The 16,626-nt window shown below is 44.7% G+C and overlaps 1 protein-coding gene across 2 annotated transcripts in view; it reads left to right on the forward strand.

Annotated features, from left to right (window-relative positions):
* The window catches only part of VAMP1 (vesicle associated membrane protein 1), a 32,962-nt gene extending 19,992 nt beyond the window's left edge, over positions 1-12,970 (forward strand). Inside the window, exon 5 of one of the 2 annotated variants that reach the window (XM_041410927.1) lies at positions 12,428-12,970. In XM_041410927.1, coding sequence (XP_041266861.1) covers positions 12,428-12,585 — 158 coding nt within the window. In that variant the 3' untranslated portion in view covers positions 12,586-12,970. Of the gene's footprint in view, positions 1-2,205; positions 2,886-12,427 lie in introns of those variants that run through there. The other variant, XM_041410933.1, reaches the window with a different exon arrangement.
* The last annotated feature ends 3,656 nt before the right edge of the window (positions 12,971-16,626 follow it).

The following is a 16,626-nucleotide window of genomic DNA, read 5'->3' on the forward strand; positions in this document are numbered from 1 at the left end:
GCATCTTGCCCTGTGGAGTGTGTGCTCCCTTTTCAGGAATTTTGATTTGAGGTCTGATTGAACTGAATTTACACTGATTCTTTGCCAATTTATAATGGTGTTAGCTATTACCATGGTAATTAAAAACTTACATACCTGGAAAAATATTTGCAAATGGATAATATTTCAGTTTGTGGACAAGAAGGTTCATATTTGTAAGATACAGTGCCTTCTTAGAAAATTCGGGGATCCCTCCTTGCAAATATTTTAGGTCGATGTTAACGGAACAGCAATTAACTTTCAAGACTGCAGTTGGCACAAGTCGTAAATTAGACATTCTTTTGCTCACATTCCAGGCAAACCTTGAACTTTATCTGCAGTAGCTCTTCGAGACTTAGTTATAATTACAATGTGAAATTCCTCTGCAAAGGCAGACAAACTTACCCCAGCTTTGCCAGTTCACTTGCTTTTTACCTCGCAGCTTTAACAAGGTAATTTTATTGTGAATCTTTTGGTATCAAAACAGTTTATCAGTCTTACACACCCACTAAAGTAACCAAGTTACTTGTGTAAAACTCATGGCATTATATAACTAAGTTCTTATTGTTTTAGCCTTGAATATTTATACCCCATTGACCTTTATAAGGCCAAGCTCAAATCTATTGTACAGGCAATCTCAAAAAGCTGCAGGTTTGCAGGGCAATTTGCCAAAAACTACACTGTTGTCATTTTTCTGAGTAAAGCTGCACTCTAAAAACAAAACAAAACAAAAACAAAAACCAAAACTCTAGCAAAGAGTTACTTACACCAGACAAATCTTCTCTATGAATGCATAAAATCACAACATATTTGGCACACCTTTATAATCTCTCCAGTAAATCCATGTTACTGCTATTTCAGTTACGAAGCAATTGTTTGCTTGCATGTTGTAAGTTTGAGGTTCTGTTATATTTAAGTTCTGGCAGGTTAAGATTCTGTTAAATTTAAGGTCTGCTAATTTCTGTTAAGATTAATTTCTGTTAATGTCTGCTCATTTGAATTACAAGATACAGTTATTTTGTTATAGAGATAAGATAAAACCAACTGAAATAACTGATGAAACATTAGTAGCCACCTGTTAAAAATATAAGATAATAAGTTGTGTAAAATATGTGAAGAAACGGTTTCTTAAATCCTTAATTTCATCAAGGATTTTGTGAGTGTAAATGTTTCACACTGATTAATTGACATAATTATTTTTAACCATCGCTGCTGTTTTATCTTCCATAGGTAACACTGAAGAATGAGTAACAACTCCAGATTATGACTGCTCTTAGTTGTAAGCAGTTTAGTAGTTTCTTTCTTTAACTTTTATTCTGTTTTAATGTCATAACATGAATTCACTGAATTCTTATGACAGGTATTGTCCATAAGATACTGTTTAACTGAGTTTAAATGACAAAGCTAGCTGCTTTACGAGCTTTAACATATCTTTGTATAACTATTTGCAAAACATCCACCATTTTAGGAAATTTTCCTAGCTGCTGTTAAGGAGAGGCTTGTTTTTAAGGTATGTTAAGGAAACCCTTCCAGTTAAGGCCTTGGCTGTGGCCAAGCCATGGCTCTACCTGGTCGGGCAGCACTCTGACAAAGCCAGGTGTTTTTTGCATGAAAAAAATACTCCAGTCACTTTGATTTGCCCATTTGGACTCAGGACACTTCTTTTAAAGTGAACTTGGAAACCTTACCTGGGAATGGCTCTCCATGTCCTCGCTAAAAATGAGGCTTGTCAGCTGTTGCAACCTCTGGGTGATAGTATGGTATTTAAGGAATTGATAATGTATCATTTTTAATTACCATCCTCTCTCTCGTGTGCTACTGATTTAGTGTATTTCCTTGCCTATGTCTGCTTAGTGTGAGTTTGTTGCTTTACCGTGTGTATTGTTTTACTTTCATGTTGCCTTCATGTTCATAGTGGGAAACGTGCATGTTGCAAAAAAATAAAAACCCAAAAAAGGCATACGGCTCTTCAAGAACATTTAGATAATGCAATATTTACACTAGAAGTTTTGAAAATAAATCATCAAATTTAGTCCCCAGCAGAGCGATACTGCTCTGAGGATTTACATGTATAGAACAAATTTCTAAAAGCTTCTACTTAAAGATTCCCAGTTGGGTGTGCAACGGCAAGGCCCAGCTGATTTACTAACCTAGGGGAGAAGGTGTGCATGTGTTCCATTCCAACAGGTCGAAGGTGGCTGCCTGCTCGTCTGGACAAACATTGATTGCCTCCCAGAGGATGAGGCCCAGTGACAAGAAAAGTGACCTAATCAGCATCCAGCTCTTTGGCCAAGGCAGGAGTGCCAAATCATGGCTGTGTCTGGAGACTTACAGGGGCCGCCTGCCAACAGAGGCCTTATGTCATCGTCATGCTGTTGTGTTCCTACTAACCTTCTGCAGTCATTCCCTGTTCCAGGCTTCCAGACAGGCAGTGATGTCAAAGTCAACATTTCCAGCTAATGGACTTCCTCCTGCCTAAACAGCATGGCCCCTGAACTCCAACCATATGAACTTTAGAACAGTAGCCATTTATTGCCACTTCCTAGGAGATCTTGGACATTATCCTTTTGTTCTTCTATACTGTGAGTCTCTTTATCAGTGGCATGGTTGTATTCAATGGGTTTTTATTGATTGTGATCTGTATTCCATGTATCTTATCCTGTGTCCAGCAGATGACCAATAATACTCTTAATAAGGTAATGGCCTTACAAGTGCAAACTGTTTTAACGTCAGGGTACACAAACCCTTTGCATAGAAAACAGAAAAGGGGGAATTGTTTAGTTGAAGCCTGATGAAATAAGGGCCTTGTTGCCCTTGTGAAATCATGGCTCAGGCCTGCTACTTCGGCTAAGTAGAAGAGGACTGTGGGAGAGGGACTCACCTGGAATAGGGGTATGGGAATGTGGGAGACACATGCTGCAGAGACTGCTGCATGTCCACATCGTGGTGTATGGTGATTGGCTGACTTGGGCTTGTTGTGCCTTAAAACTGTGTAAACTGATAACCAGCTAACTGCCAGAAAAGTATGGTTTTTTTGCAATAAAGTGGGCTTTTGATGCTTGCCACCATCTTCAGCGTCAGTCTTGTGTCCACCGTTAGTGCCCCATCTTGGGCAGTGCCAGCAGGAAATGTCACTTAGAGGAGGAATGTGAGCTCTTCTGGCTGGTGCCACTTGCACGTTTCATGTGCTCAGACAGACCTGGAGACTGGGAATTATGCAGCATTGCTGCTTACAATTGCCAGTGGAACCTATGGAGCTCTAATCCAGTCGCTTCACAGAGAGAAACTTGTGTGACTTTTATTATCACAATTTCCTGAAATTACTGTTACACTAATGGACTAATCTTCCAGTACCACCTCTCTTAGTGGAATTGTGTGTGTGACTCTGGAGTAACAAAAGTTACTCCAGAGTAACTGGAGTAACAAAAGTTATTTTGCCCCTGAAAATGCCTTTTATGAATGAGTATCTTTTATACTCATTTAAGTTAACAGGACCCACCTAGCAACTACAGACAAATTTGGTGACCTGTAGGCATTCTCTGATTTCCATAGTATGTAAAAGGACTTTAAATTGTCTTCAACTGATCTTTGCAAATTACTTCAGAAATATGGTCCTCTTTGTTGGTTTGAGACAAAGGTAACTTACATTTTTTGTTTTCTTTTGAGGTGAGGAATAATTAAGACCTCAGACATCTGGACTGATTTGCTGTATTCAAATTACAGTCTAAAACAATTTTCCCAGCATTTTGTCATAGCTGACAATTTCCATCACCATGTTGTTTGGGAGAACTTTTGGCCTTTGACCAGATTTGGACAAGAATAGCAGATAATGATAATGCCCATGTATCTGTGCATCTCTCCGTACACATACACATCTAAATCTATTTTTCAGAAGACTTTACCCATGTGTTGTTTGGGGTTTTTTAAGAACTGAAAAGTCATTTACTGGCCCTTTGACCATTTCCAGTGGCCGTGACAGCTGTGCTCTGAGCAATTCCCCTTTCCCTCTTTGTCCCCCCGGTGTGCTGCTTGGCTGCTGTGCGTTATCTGCTGCTGGGGCACACCTTGGAGCAGGTACCAGCCCTGAGGTGACTTCCAGCCGTGCGAATATCACCTTTGGCCGTGGCTCTGTAAAAGTGCCTGTGTCCCCATGGTCGCACAGGTGTGCTGCAGATCGACTGCCAATGCACAAAGGGACCAAAAATTTATCTTTAACATTGCTACAAACACAATTATCACTTGATTCCTCAAATACTTTAGAGTCAATGCAGACAAGTCTCCTGTTGCCAGCTCGGCTGCCAGTCTCAGTCTCCATCAGAAGAAGATCAGAATTTGCTAACTCTTCAGGCTTGGGTTTTTTCAATTGTTACTTGCATCTTCCCAGTTTTTGTGCTGGTTTATTTATTTTTTTTTCGTAGTGTGTACATGAAGTAGATCACAGAAGTGACCATTTTCTGACCCAGCTTGTCGGTCATAAATGGTACCATTTTCCTCAGGCACACCGCACTGAAACAGAAGTCAGTGGTAAGGAGTTATTGGTGCAGTTTGCAAAAGCAACTCCTGTTGATCATTTGGGTGATTGGGTTCACCCCTCCCTCAAGCTTTCCTCACACAAGAGTCTTCTGAGCATTTTGCCCATCCACAACTTTCTGGATATTTCCATCCAGAGGTATTGACCTATCAAGGTGAGTCACACCTGATGGAACTGGTTTTGACAGTGATGGTTATTACCCTCACTGCTATTCAGGCTCAGCAATTATGGGATAATTTGTCTTCTGAAATCCCAAGTCTTGCAACAGAATGAAAGATCTTCCATCAGGCACTACAAATCATCTTTGGAAGTTTTTGTTCATCATATTTGCTCCACCTCTAACAACATTTTAAATCCAAGGAGCTTTATGCTGAGAAGATCCTTGTCACTAGTTCCTTTTCTTGTGAAATGGGAAGCGCCCTGTTGTTCTGGGCAGTGCTTCTGTATATTTCATCTTCACAAGCTCTGAATGCATGATTGCTTTTTATTGCTACTGAACAACCTTTGAGTAAACATGAATCACTCTTTATGGCACCAAATTTGAAATGTTTCCTTACCAGCTACGTAGATTATCTGCCCAGGTAGGAATTTGATAATGATCTGTAGTGCACATAACATTTTAAAATAGAACAAGCTTGTTTTCTACACACTGCTACTGTCCCTGCTGTCATGGGAAAAAAAAAAAAAAAAACAAAACAAAAAACAACCAAAAAACAAAAAACCCAAAGAAAAATCTTTCCCTTTCTGGTATGGATTCCAAGTGTAACAAATTATACATGTTTTTGAGCTGCTTGTAAGACCTTTGATCCATTTAATTCTTTCATATATCTGTAAATTCAATTGTACTTTCCTTCTGCAACAAAGCAAAAGCCAGTGATTATTTTGGGATTATTTCTGGATGACCTGCACTGCTTATATTTTTTCTGCATTAAAACTAGTGATCTGAATAGTCAAGGAATAGCATCATGGATGTTGCTGTAAGTTTGTTTGGCCAAAGAAGCCCCAGCACAGTAGGTGGCAAAGATGGGTGGATGTGAGGCTGCACATCCAAAGGCTGCTGTCTTCAGCAGGGAGGTGTTTCCCTAGGGGTGCAGGGGCTCCCTGGGGGCAGAGGTGGTGATTTCCAAAGAGGGTCAGTGTTAAAAAGCCATCAGGGATTTGCAGACCACTCTACCGGGGTGTTGAATGCCTTCTCTCTTGCTACTGATGTAACTTGCCAGGCAGCAGTGGTGTCTGTCCCAAATAAGCAGCAAGAGCATGTCCATGTACACAATTCCTCTCTTTCATGTCCCCAGGAGGCTGATTCTCAGTGCATTTGTACCTTGTAGGATCAGCTTGGCTGCAGAGAACCACTCTGGTGAAGCAAAAGGGAGCCCCAGGGGAAAATTGAAGCTCTGTGTGTTATCTGTACCTTTCAGCATGAAAGACGGGAGACTACTGGGCAGAATCATGAAAATAAAATATTGTAGGACTGAGAAAGTCCTGCTGGAGACTGGGTGGAGGGAACCCAGTCTCTCTTCCTAGGAGAATGAAGTCAAGGTGAGTGGACCCCAGAAGACTTATCTGGCAAACCTGAATTAGCTTCTGAAAAATGTAGCTGACTCCCATCTGTCATATATATTTCAGGGTAAGGGATATTGTTTCTTGGAAATGGTGTATGAGGCAGGGTGCTGAAGAAGCCCAGCGACCCAGACTCTTTAGCCACACAACTCTGTGTCCAAGCCAGCTGCCATCTTCATTACTTGTGACCCTGCACGAGAGAATCAGAGTCACCAAACTCTACCTCTGCTGCACATCCTCTCATGGAGGATGTCCCAGCCAGATCCACAGCTTCCCAGACACCGATCTCACTCCAGTCCTGCTGCTATGGGACCAAGTGTGGGAATGGCCAGATCAAAATTCCCACCCAGTGGCGCAGCTAAGCTAACGCACATCTGGAAGCTGGGTGGACAGTCCAGGCTGGAACAGCAGCCAGCAAACCTATAGGACTGGTTCTGCATCTGCCTTGTCCTGAGGGGCAATTAATAAGTGGGCAATCAAGATGGAGCCTCTTTGACGTCCCCCCACCCTCCCCTGCTCTCCCCAGGTGAAATCTTCAATTTCCTCATTCCAGCCCGAACAATATAACCATTATCACAGCCACCTGACTCCTTGGCTCTCTGTCCCCACCCCTTTCCTGATCTCTCCTGCCTGTTCCTGGAGATCAGAGGCAGAAGGAGCCACCTCAGACCAGTTTTTCATCCGGCAGCTGCTGCTCCCCAGCCAGCAGAGATGGCAGGGCTGGGGCTGGTCCCCTGCGAGCCCGAGGCAGCAGCTGCCTCTGCACAGCTTGGTGGACACAGGTACTCCCTGCTGCCTGCCTGCAGCTTTACCAGAGCTGGGTACAGGACAGCCTTGCTTATGTTCAGCTTGATTTTTGACACTGCCTCATGTGATTCTCCAAATGCCCTCCCCAGGCACTCCCATCCCAGTGGTTTCATGTTGCTTCTGCTTCTCGGCTCTGCTGATGGTGATCTCTCCTCTGGAATACAAGCCAAAACCTATACCCTTGAAAAGGGAATCCAAATGTAATTAAGCCCTTAAGAAGAAAAGTCAATCTGTAAATCCTGATTCTTTTCTGGGCAAGGCCAGATTTCATAGCCAAATGGCCCAAGGGAGCCCCTCCCACCACACCCTTCTCAAAAGGAGGAGCAGAAGGCATCACCCCCATTTTCCAGTCTCCCTTTTATTTGTTCCAATGTTCAATTCATTCTTCTGCTTGAGAGGTTTTATGTCTTCCCTTGCAAGATCTCAGGCCAGCAGTGACGCAATGGTCTGGAAATGGTCTGAAAGGTCTGGAATGGCCCAGGAGGCAAAGAACCTAAATTTTGTTCAAGCTGTAGCTTGATAAATTCAAGTGAAGCATTAGGTAACAAGATACTCTTTGGTGTTGTCTTCTAGTGATAGTGAGAAGAGTGACATTTCTTCATTATAATCACTCTTCCATTCTGTCATTTCTTCTTTTAACTCTATCAAGATTTCAGCTGCCTCAGGTACATCTCATGTACTGAGACATTTGTACACCTTGGTGAATTTTGGGGTTGGGAAGGGATTTGCATTAAGTGAGACACATAGGTTGTTTTTTTAGAGAAAGAATCTTCCTCTGTACCTTGAAAAATGGTCCACTTCAAGGGGTCTCAGGCTTTTTGTCTTTCATATCCCCTGCCAGTAAAGCATCTCAAAATATTTGCTCCTGGTATGAGGATGTGCATGTTTATCAGCTGAGGGAATTGATCTCTCATGCTAAGGACTTAATAAAATGTTGATGGTATTTCATGGGAGGATGGGTCTATGAGGATGATTTAGGTATGTACAGAAATATTAAAGAAGGAAAAACCAGAAATTTGTAAAGAAACCAATACTAAATGAACACAGGGTTCAGAACTGTTTTAAAAATGGAAAAGAAAATTACAAAAAGTAGGATTGAAAACAAGGGAAGGAGAGGGAGCTGAATGGCAAGAACAGTAGTGAACTAACTCAAAAAGAGAAGAAAGTTGTGCCCTCCTTCTCTGCAAGCTGCACCTGGATATGGTGGGAAATCAGTGTTACCACCCCACAGAGCCCCCTGCCACTGCCCTTCATTTGTCCCTGAGCCCTTTTGCCTCCTCTTGTCACCACACCACTACCTGCTGGTGCAGGGTTGCTGTTCCCTCTTACTCCTCTCTCACCCTCTCTCTGACATTCCAGCGCCCAGCACTGATGACCTATAACAGCACTGATGCCCCAGCTGTTTTCTGCTGCGTGTCCAAAAGTGTCACCCCTTTCACATTTTCACCACCTGAGTTCAATCCTGCCACATTTTGCCATCCTCAGTCACTGGGCATGCTCATGGGCTGAAAAATGGGGAGAACACTTGCTTGTGGGCTACAGAAACAATTGTCCACTGGGTAAGGGAAGTTCCAAAAAGCATCTGGGGTTGTCCACAACTGGAAAACTAGAGAAACATTGCAATGTTGCATATAGAAAGGCAGTAAGCTGGGTCAAACAAGGAACAGCTAGGAAAAGGAATCAAAACTAACAGATCTCTCTTGAAACGCATCAGGCACCTGCCAGATGTTCTGAAGGGCAAAACAGTGATCAGGCTGTGCAGGGAGTGCCCAGGGGAGATAAGGCCATCCCAGACACCTCTGCAGCCTGTGTGAAGCGCTGAGTGATGAGATCAGGGTGGCAGAACCCATTCTTCAGCAGGGTGGAGTTTGCCAGCCAACGTGTCTGAAACTGAAGCGGCTGCCGGAAAAGGCTGTTCTACACACTGACAAAGCAAACAGTAACAACTTGCTGGGAGCAATGGCACTTGTCCAAGAGTCTTAAAGGATCTCTGGAGTAAAATGGCTGAAACTGCTCCGAGCAGTGTGTAAGCCAGTGTCCACCCCCAGCGTGGTGCCTCAGGAGGGGAGAGGGCCGAATGTGATGCCCCAGTTTGGCCAGGGGCAGGTGGTGGAACAGTTTCTGGGGCTTGTTTGGGCTCCAGATGAATAAAAAAGTGAGAGATTAGTACAGCTAGAGACTGAGAGTCTGGAGCAGCCTGGCACACTACTCCATGGTGCTTATGTCCCCAGCAGGACATCCATACTGTCCTCTGCCAACTTGACAGTATGTGTGCTCTGGTCCACTCCTGAAGGTTTGGATGCATGCTTGGATGAATGCTGCCTGTGGTACTGGAGCCTGACAGGACTTGTGGAGTGGTTGGCTCTCGCTGCAGGACAAAAGAGATGTGGTGGTCCAGGGGCTTTGACCCAGCTCCTGGTGAAGGGGACAGCAGCAGTGACAGAGGGATGTGTTTGTGTCTCTTTCCTCTCCTTTCTCCTTTCCTGACTCAGAAGAAGGAGCTCCCAATGCTGCAATCTTCCTGAGGACATGGGTGAGGATGTTCCCCATTGCTCTGCTGTCTCTCCTCACCAGGGGCTGCTGCCAACTGCTGCTGCTCCTGGAACCTGAAATCAGCCCTCTCCACTCCAGACAGGCTTTTTGAACTTCTTGGTTAATTTTTAATCCGGAGAGAATATCTGCCATTTTTCAGCATCTGCTCATCTCTCATTGAAGGAAAAGCATGGGAACCCACCTGGGTGTGCTGGGAGAAGTGGAATTTTCAACTGACCTTGGAGGAGCAGCATGTTTTTGCAGTGGGTGGGAGCTGGACTGACTTAATGTTATATATCATGCTCTGGAGGGAAGCATGAGTCCTGTGTTTTGTCCGGGACACAATTCAGAGCTGGAGGCCTTGAGAAATAAAAAGACTGATCCTTTTCTTTTTTTTTTTTTTTTTTTTTTTTTTTTTGGTCTGTGGTTTCTGTTTGTCTGTGGGTTTTTTGAGAGGCAGAGAATATGAAATGTTACAGGCACTTTGTTGTCCATTGTAGCTTGTCACTGCTCATGTTACTGAAGTCCAGGTGAAGGACACGTCAGAGAAAGTGTTCAATGCAGAAGATTGGTGTCACTAGGAGAAGCAAGCACACAGCACTAGTGAGGACATGTCTTTGGTCAGAATTCTGTTCTCTTCAGGGAGTTGTATCCTTGTAACCCTTCAGACCCAATAAAGGGTTCTTTGCAGTCTGGTCTGCGGTGAACTTGGCATGTTCACCGCAGTTACATGTGAGGGTGAGCACAACTCTCAAGGCTTCTGGCATTTTCAGAGATGCCAAGAATCAGAGAATGGTTTGGGTTGTCAGGGACCTTAAAGTCCCAACCCATTGGGCAGGGTCACCTTTCACTGGGCCATGTTGCTCAGAGCTCCATCCAGCACTCTCAGGTGTTTCTGGAGTGACATCTCTATGGCTTAAAAAGCAATCCTTGGTGAGCCCTGTCTTTCCTGTGGTGCACGTACACTGAATTCCAGTGTCACAGAGGTGGCAGGTGCGTGGCTGGTGGGGGCCAGCACACTGACCTGGAGGGCTGGGAGTGGCCTCTCCTGTTTCTTCTTGTGTCTGCCAAGTTCCAGAAAAGGGCTTTGGCTGAACTCGGTGCCTGTGCTGCCATAGCTGTGCTGCCCACGGCTTTGGAAGCACTGCAGAATGTGTGGTTGTGATATAATGTGAGGTTGAAGCAAACACAGTTTATTTAAATTATTTACCTCTGCTCAGTGTATGCTTTCTTGGAGGCAGCTGAGCTTCAGTTCTGTTCATAAAGTGCTTCTAAACCAATGTAGTTAAACTGCTGAATATATTTTGCTGACTAAAATTGAATGAGCAGAGGCATAATCAAACACATGGAACCTATGGGGAAAATATAATCTTGAGCTTTGCTTTACTCTTTGAAAAATATCTACTCTTTTAATACCACCTTAGATGTTCTGGCTTGTCCATATCCACAAAACAATGCAGCCACAGCCTCCAAGTAATCTTTGTTGGCTTGAGTGCAAAGAACTTAATCTTTTGTTTTGCAGGTTGACAAAACATGTATAAAATTTTGTATCCTATATCCAACAATTCTACTAAGGAGTTAGTTTTAAAGGCCTACATTTAATATTTATTTGCATTGACACAGTGTGCCTTACAATGGGCTGGTGTGCCCAGCAGCTAATCAGATGATGACCAGATTCCTGCCCCATGATCCACGTGGCCAGGCAGTGATGCCATGTGGCACTTGGCCACGGCACATTTGACCTTGGAAGGCAGCGTGGCTGTCTCCCAGAGAAGCAGAAGGACTAATATTATTTATCCCTGTCTTCTTAATGCAATCAACTTTATATTTGATGCACTCTTAGTCTCAGTGACATTTTATGTAATAAGTGTTTTATATTTAAAATTAAATGAATATTGCTGTTAAGCACAAGGTCACCTTGTTTATCAGTGAGTATTACTTTTTTCTGCTTCAGAGTATCTACTTCACTTGTTTTTGTGATTTAAATCCAGCTTGAGACCTTCAGGGATACAGTAATTGCAGTGGGGAGTATCAGAGAGCAGGTAGTCAAACAAAATCAAATGCCATGGTATATTTCTCCTTATGAGGAATACGGCCACTCCTAATGCATTTCTTCCATATCTCCATTATTTTTCCTTCCTTCCAAGTCAGTTTATGGGCCAAAAAGGCAGACAAACTGCCAGCTCTCATTTCCGGTGTAATACAGGCCTTGGAATTTTACCCAGTGCCTCTTTTCAATGATGTAATTAATTTTTTAAAAATTTTACTGTTGTTATGAAAGGACAGCTCGAAAAAATTATCCTGACCTTTATTTGAATACCTTGAAAGACAGTGTACCCCTTTGGCTGACTGCTAGCTAGGAGAGTCATCCTCACTGCTGGGGGTGTGATGTCTTACTCTGCTCTGAGCGTGCCTGCACAAAACTGGCTGTGGTTGATTCTCACCGTGCCTTGCCGTGCAGGTGACGGTGCCACCAACCAGCACTCTGTGTTTTCTGTGCTGTGACTGAGAGATGCTGATTTAGCTAGACCAGAGCAATGGCTCAGAGAGTGTCCCCTGTCAGGCATTGTCTGACCTTCCCGATTGCTCCTGTCATTTTGCTCTGGACCCTCTCCAGGCTTTCAGGATAATGAAGAGCCGTGTGGGCGGCTGCTGTGTGGGTGGGTGCTGCAGCTTCAGCCTCTGCTGGGCTTTCAGCTCTGCACTGTCGGTCACAGGTGACCGTGGCTTCTCCAGTGGCTGCCAGCGAGGCTCCTGCTCTTGGCAGCTTGTCCTTCCTCGCTGTCTGCACAGCAGCCAGCGGTCACCTCCCACCTGGGGGTGTCCGGGGCTGTCCGAGCCCAGCGGGCCATCCACGAAGCTCCCGTGAGTCCTGAGCCAGAACAGCAGCACCAAAAGTGAAGAGGAAAGGATATGAGCAAAAACCGCTTCCACCAGCAGCTGCACTGTGCCCCTGGTCACTCTTAGGTGTTCCCACAGGTCAGACAACTCAGAGGGATTCGAGGATTGAATTGAGGGACCGTGGTGGTGCAGGACCTGAAGAGACTCCACTAACACCCCTGAGCATCCTGTCTTGGCTGTGGATGTTCACCTGGCCAGGTGACTCGTGCACATCTGAAGGACTCCATCTCCTTTAGCTACTGACCTTGATATTTGCGAATTTTATCAACAATGATTTTTACAGTTGTATCTCCTGTTGCAATTATTGAACAGCACAGTTCTTGCAGAGAGACACACATTTTCAGCAGTGATTGGTGCTTCTTTTTGGACAATGAAGTTCTGCCTGTTAGCTGCTAATTAATCCATGTAATGCAAATTGTGATGTATACAGATGCTATCCTTTTTTTTTCTTCAGAATTTACAAGTTTCTTGATTTGTTTGCACCAGTGATTTCATCAACCAAATGTATTATTTTGTCAAAGAATGAAGTCAGGTTTGTTTCTCACAACTTTTTTTTTTTTAATACTAAATTATGAAAATTATTTTAATTGTTGGAGCATCTGCTAGCTAACTTGTAATAACTTCACCCTCTCTTACCTATGATTATTAAAACAGAACCATCTAACAGTCAGGTGTCATCTCACTTTATGTCTCTGGACACTGGCACATGTTTTTCCAAGACCTTGGGATTTCTCTAGTACACCAGGACTTTTAAATTTCTCTAGTATACAAAACTCCATTGGGCCAGATGCCTCCTCAGTCAAATACTTCTATGATTTTGAGAAGCAAATTTGCTTCAAATACTGATGTGAAAATACTTATGCTTGATAGATGCTGTTAAAATTTCCTTAGTTTGCAGAAAGATGAAGAAGATTTTTATGATCCTCTTATAGTGTGAATACACAAATCCATTTATTTTTGTATGCAAATGACTAACTTTTCTGTATCAAGAAGCCTCCATCAAAAGTCACCACTATCAACAGTTTTACCTGTAGACCCCCAGTAAGAGCCTAGGCTCTCAGTGCTTTTTCTTAGTTTTCAATATATTTTGAAAAAAGCTGCTTCCAAGTGCCGTTAGCACTTGCAGCAATCCAGTTTTTCCAGATTATTTTGAACGCTCCTTATCACCTTGTATGCTTCATAAATTCTCACTTTTATTGTGTGCCATGTACCTTCTTTCCATACCCTTTCCTTCTGCTTTTTTTCCCCCCCTGTTGGTTTTATACAAGATTTCTAAGTGTTAACCTTCAAATTCCCTGTTAGGTCAGAAAAGGGCTAAAGGGCTGCATTGTGTCTGTCTTTTTTTTCACAACTACAGAGACACAGATCTTCTTCATCTTGTAAATTCCCAGCAGTGAAATGAAAATAAAAATTTTATTGCAGCTTTCACCTGGGGAGTCCTCTTTTTTTGATTGCTTGATTTGCCATCAGTTTAACCCATAACTTCCCCTGCTTGAGGACTTACCATTTTGAAATACCAATTTTTGCCTACATATATGCTCAGCTTCACCCATGAAATGCATAAATACATAAAGATCTTGGTTAATGCCTTGTAATGTACTTCTATACATCTACAGGTACACATCTACATACATGTTGTATATCTACTTACAACATGTACACATACATGCCTGTACCTGCATTTCCACATCATACATGCATGTATGCAGGCATACAAACACACCTGTATGCGATGTATTTTTCTCTGAAACAAGAGAAAAAGAAAAGTGTGTGCCTGTTCCCTGTAAGACAGCCATGCAGCACAGAGCTGAGGCTGTCCAGGCTGCCCTCCCTGGATAAAGATGTGTTTTTCTGTGAGTCCATCCCTGCATGGTCACTCAGCTCCTCCTCCAAGGGCAGCCCTCCCCCTCCCATACCAGCCAAGCACTCTGTTCATATTTGGACAGGGCTGGCTTTTCTGAGCAGAATGTGTCAAGGGACAGGAGGCAAAGGACTGCAGGTGAGTGGCACAAAGGTGTCCTCTATTCTGAAGCCCTTCCATGTTGCTGAGGCTTTGGTTTATCTGAAAAGAAGAGAGAAACAATAAAAGAAATAAAATGCAGTAAGACCAAAGCAGTGCAAAACATCACCTCATGCTGCCTGCCACCAGAAATGAGTCTCCAGCACATCCTCTCCCTGCAGGATCCTGGGATATCCTGCCCTCCATCTCTTCCAAGCAGCAGTGCAGGGGACAGGCAGATGCTCTTCTCTGCATCTCGACCACAAGGGAAGAAGCTCAGCATTTTAAACTCTCACTGTTCTTCTCCTGAGCACAGTGAAGAGGTCAGTGATGATGACAGCAGCAATAATATCCCCCAGCTGTCCTTGGGATGTCCCTTGCTCTGCAGAGGAAGAGAAGGGTCACTGATGTTGCGTTGCCTGGAGCAGTGGAGGAGCCAGTGAGTTGTCACAGCTAAAACAACACAGCAGGTGGCCGTGTGCGTGCTCCTGCCACACGTGTGACAGGAAACAAGTGAGCCAAAGCCACACAGACTCAGGGCCAGGTGTGCTGGCTGCACTGATGTGTCATAACTCGTTAAACTGCAGGCATGGCTTGCTGTTCCCTGCTGGGTCAGAAGGAGATGCAGGAGCAATGTGGCATCAGCAAGGAGAGTGCCAGCCCCAGCAGCTCCAACAGGGGGAAGCATTTTTTGCTATAGCTCTCTAGTAGCTTCAGCATCCAGCTGAACACTGGGTGCAGCCGTGTGCCTAACTCCTTGGGGCTTGGCCGCTTTCTTGTGCCTGTCCACTGGGGTCCAGCCCACTTGCTACAGACTTTTGTTCTGTTGCTTCACCTTCACTCATAAAATCTTTTTTCCCCTGAAGGAAATGAGATGTTTGCTCCCTCAGAACCTCAGGGAGTTAAATAAAAGATGAAGAAGTGAAAGGGTAGAGGAGGACAGAGAGAATGGGTATGAGAGCACACCAGAAAGAAACCATGGGGAACCAGGAAGATGTGGAGTGACTCAGAGGTTTTGATCCCCATGGTGGGTAGATGAGGTGTGGGGAGGTCTGGGCAGGATGAAGCACTTGTCCCTCTGCCCCTGATGCCCACCTGGTGCCTTGGTGAGATGGGCACCCACAGAGATGGGCTCTGCCAGGGCAGCTCTAGGTGGCTGGAGCCTGTGCTGGGACTGAGCTGATGCTGAGGCAGGAGGTGATGCTGGAGGGGCCATCTCAGCTTTGCCAGTGCCTGGAGAAATGTGTGTGTGGGAGAGGAATTTCTGCGTTGGGGCAGGTCAGACTAGTCTTCACATCTTTCTGAAATGATGCCACTGCTGGAATGACATGAAACTTGGAAGTTCTGGAGGAGGTAAACAGGGAATTGATTTGTTGATAGCACAGTACACAAGTCTGTGACAATGGAAAGAAGTTGAGCAGCCTGTGACGATGGGTGTTGGGAGCAGTGGTAGGAGAGTGCAGGGCAGTTTCAATTCCTGAGGACAGGGGACTCTTGTTGCCCCCCAGGCACTTCCCTTCCTCACTGGCAAACACAGCTGGGTGATTGCTGGGCTTGGTGCTGTGGGGTGGACACACAAACAAATGCTACATCTCTTGTCTCCCAGGCTCAGTCCTTGCAGCCAAGGGATGGGTCCCCATTTCTCAGCAGCTTCGATACAGCCTCATTGACTTTTGGCCATCTGGTCACCTGTAGCCAGCCCTGTTCCCTCCTTGGCTGCTGCAGTGGGTTTTTCTGAGCAGCAGGACAGTGCTGACCCTGCTGGAGAGCCACAGAGTGACCATGAGCCAGGACACAGGGCAGAGTCCTCACCAGCCTGCTGAAAGCTGTGTGTGGGGATCTCAGGGTCCACCTCCTCCCCATCCTAGACCATACACAGCAGGGATTCTGCGTGGGGGATGGATACTGACTGTCAGTGGATCCCTCTCACCCTGTACCATTTTCCTCTCTGGAAGAGCATTCACCTTTGGGAGGACCCTCTTTTCGCTGGGTGACCTTCACTACAGGGGTGGGGGTGCAGGAGAAGCCTCACACTTGCCACCAGAGCTGCTTCACTTTCACTCTGACAAAGCTGCAGGGAAAAAACCCCTACATTTACGCCTATAAACTCTTCCTGCACCAAGCTTGGGAGCCTGGAGGCAGCAGGGAAATGAGGCACAACCACTGGGGTCGAGGAGACCTTCCCAACCTGCAGTGTTTGAAAGCAGTCACCTCTCTGCATATTTGCTTTTTAGACTACTTTATCTTTGTGAAAAACTTGGAGGCTGAAGTGGGTTTC

Source organism: Onychostruthus taczanowskii, unplaced genomic scaffold (assembly GCF_017590055.1).
Source record: "Onychostruthus taczanowskii isolate IOZ18803 unplaced genomic scaffold, ASM1759005v1 scaffold34, whole genome shotgun sequence".
In the NCBI taxonomy this organism is placed as follows: domain Eukaryota; kingdom Metazoa; phylum Chordata; class Aves; order Passeriformes; family Passeridae; genus Onychostruthus; species Onychostruthus taczanowskii.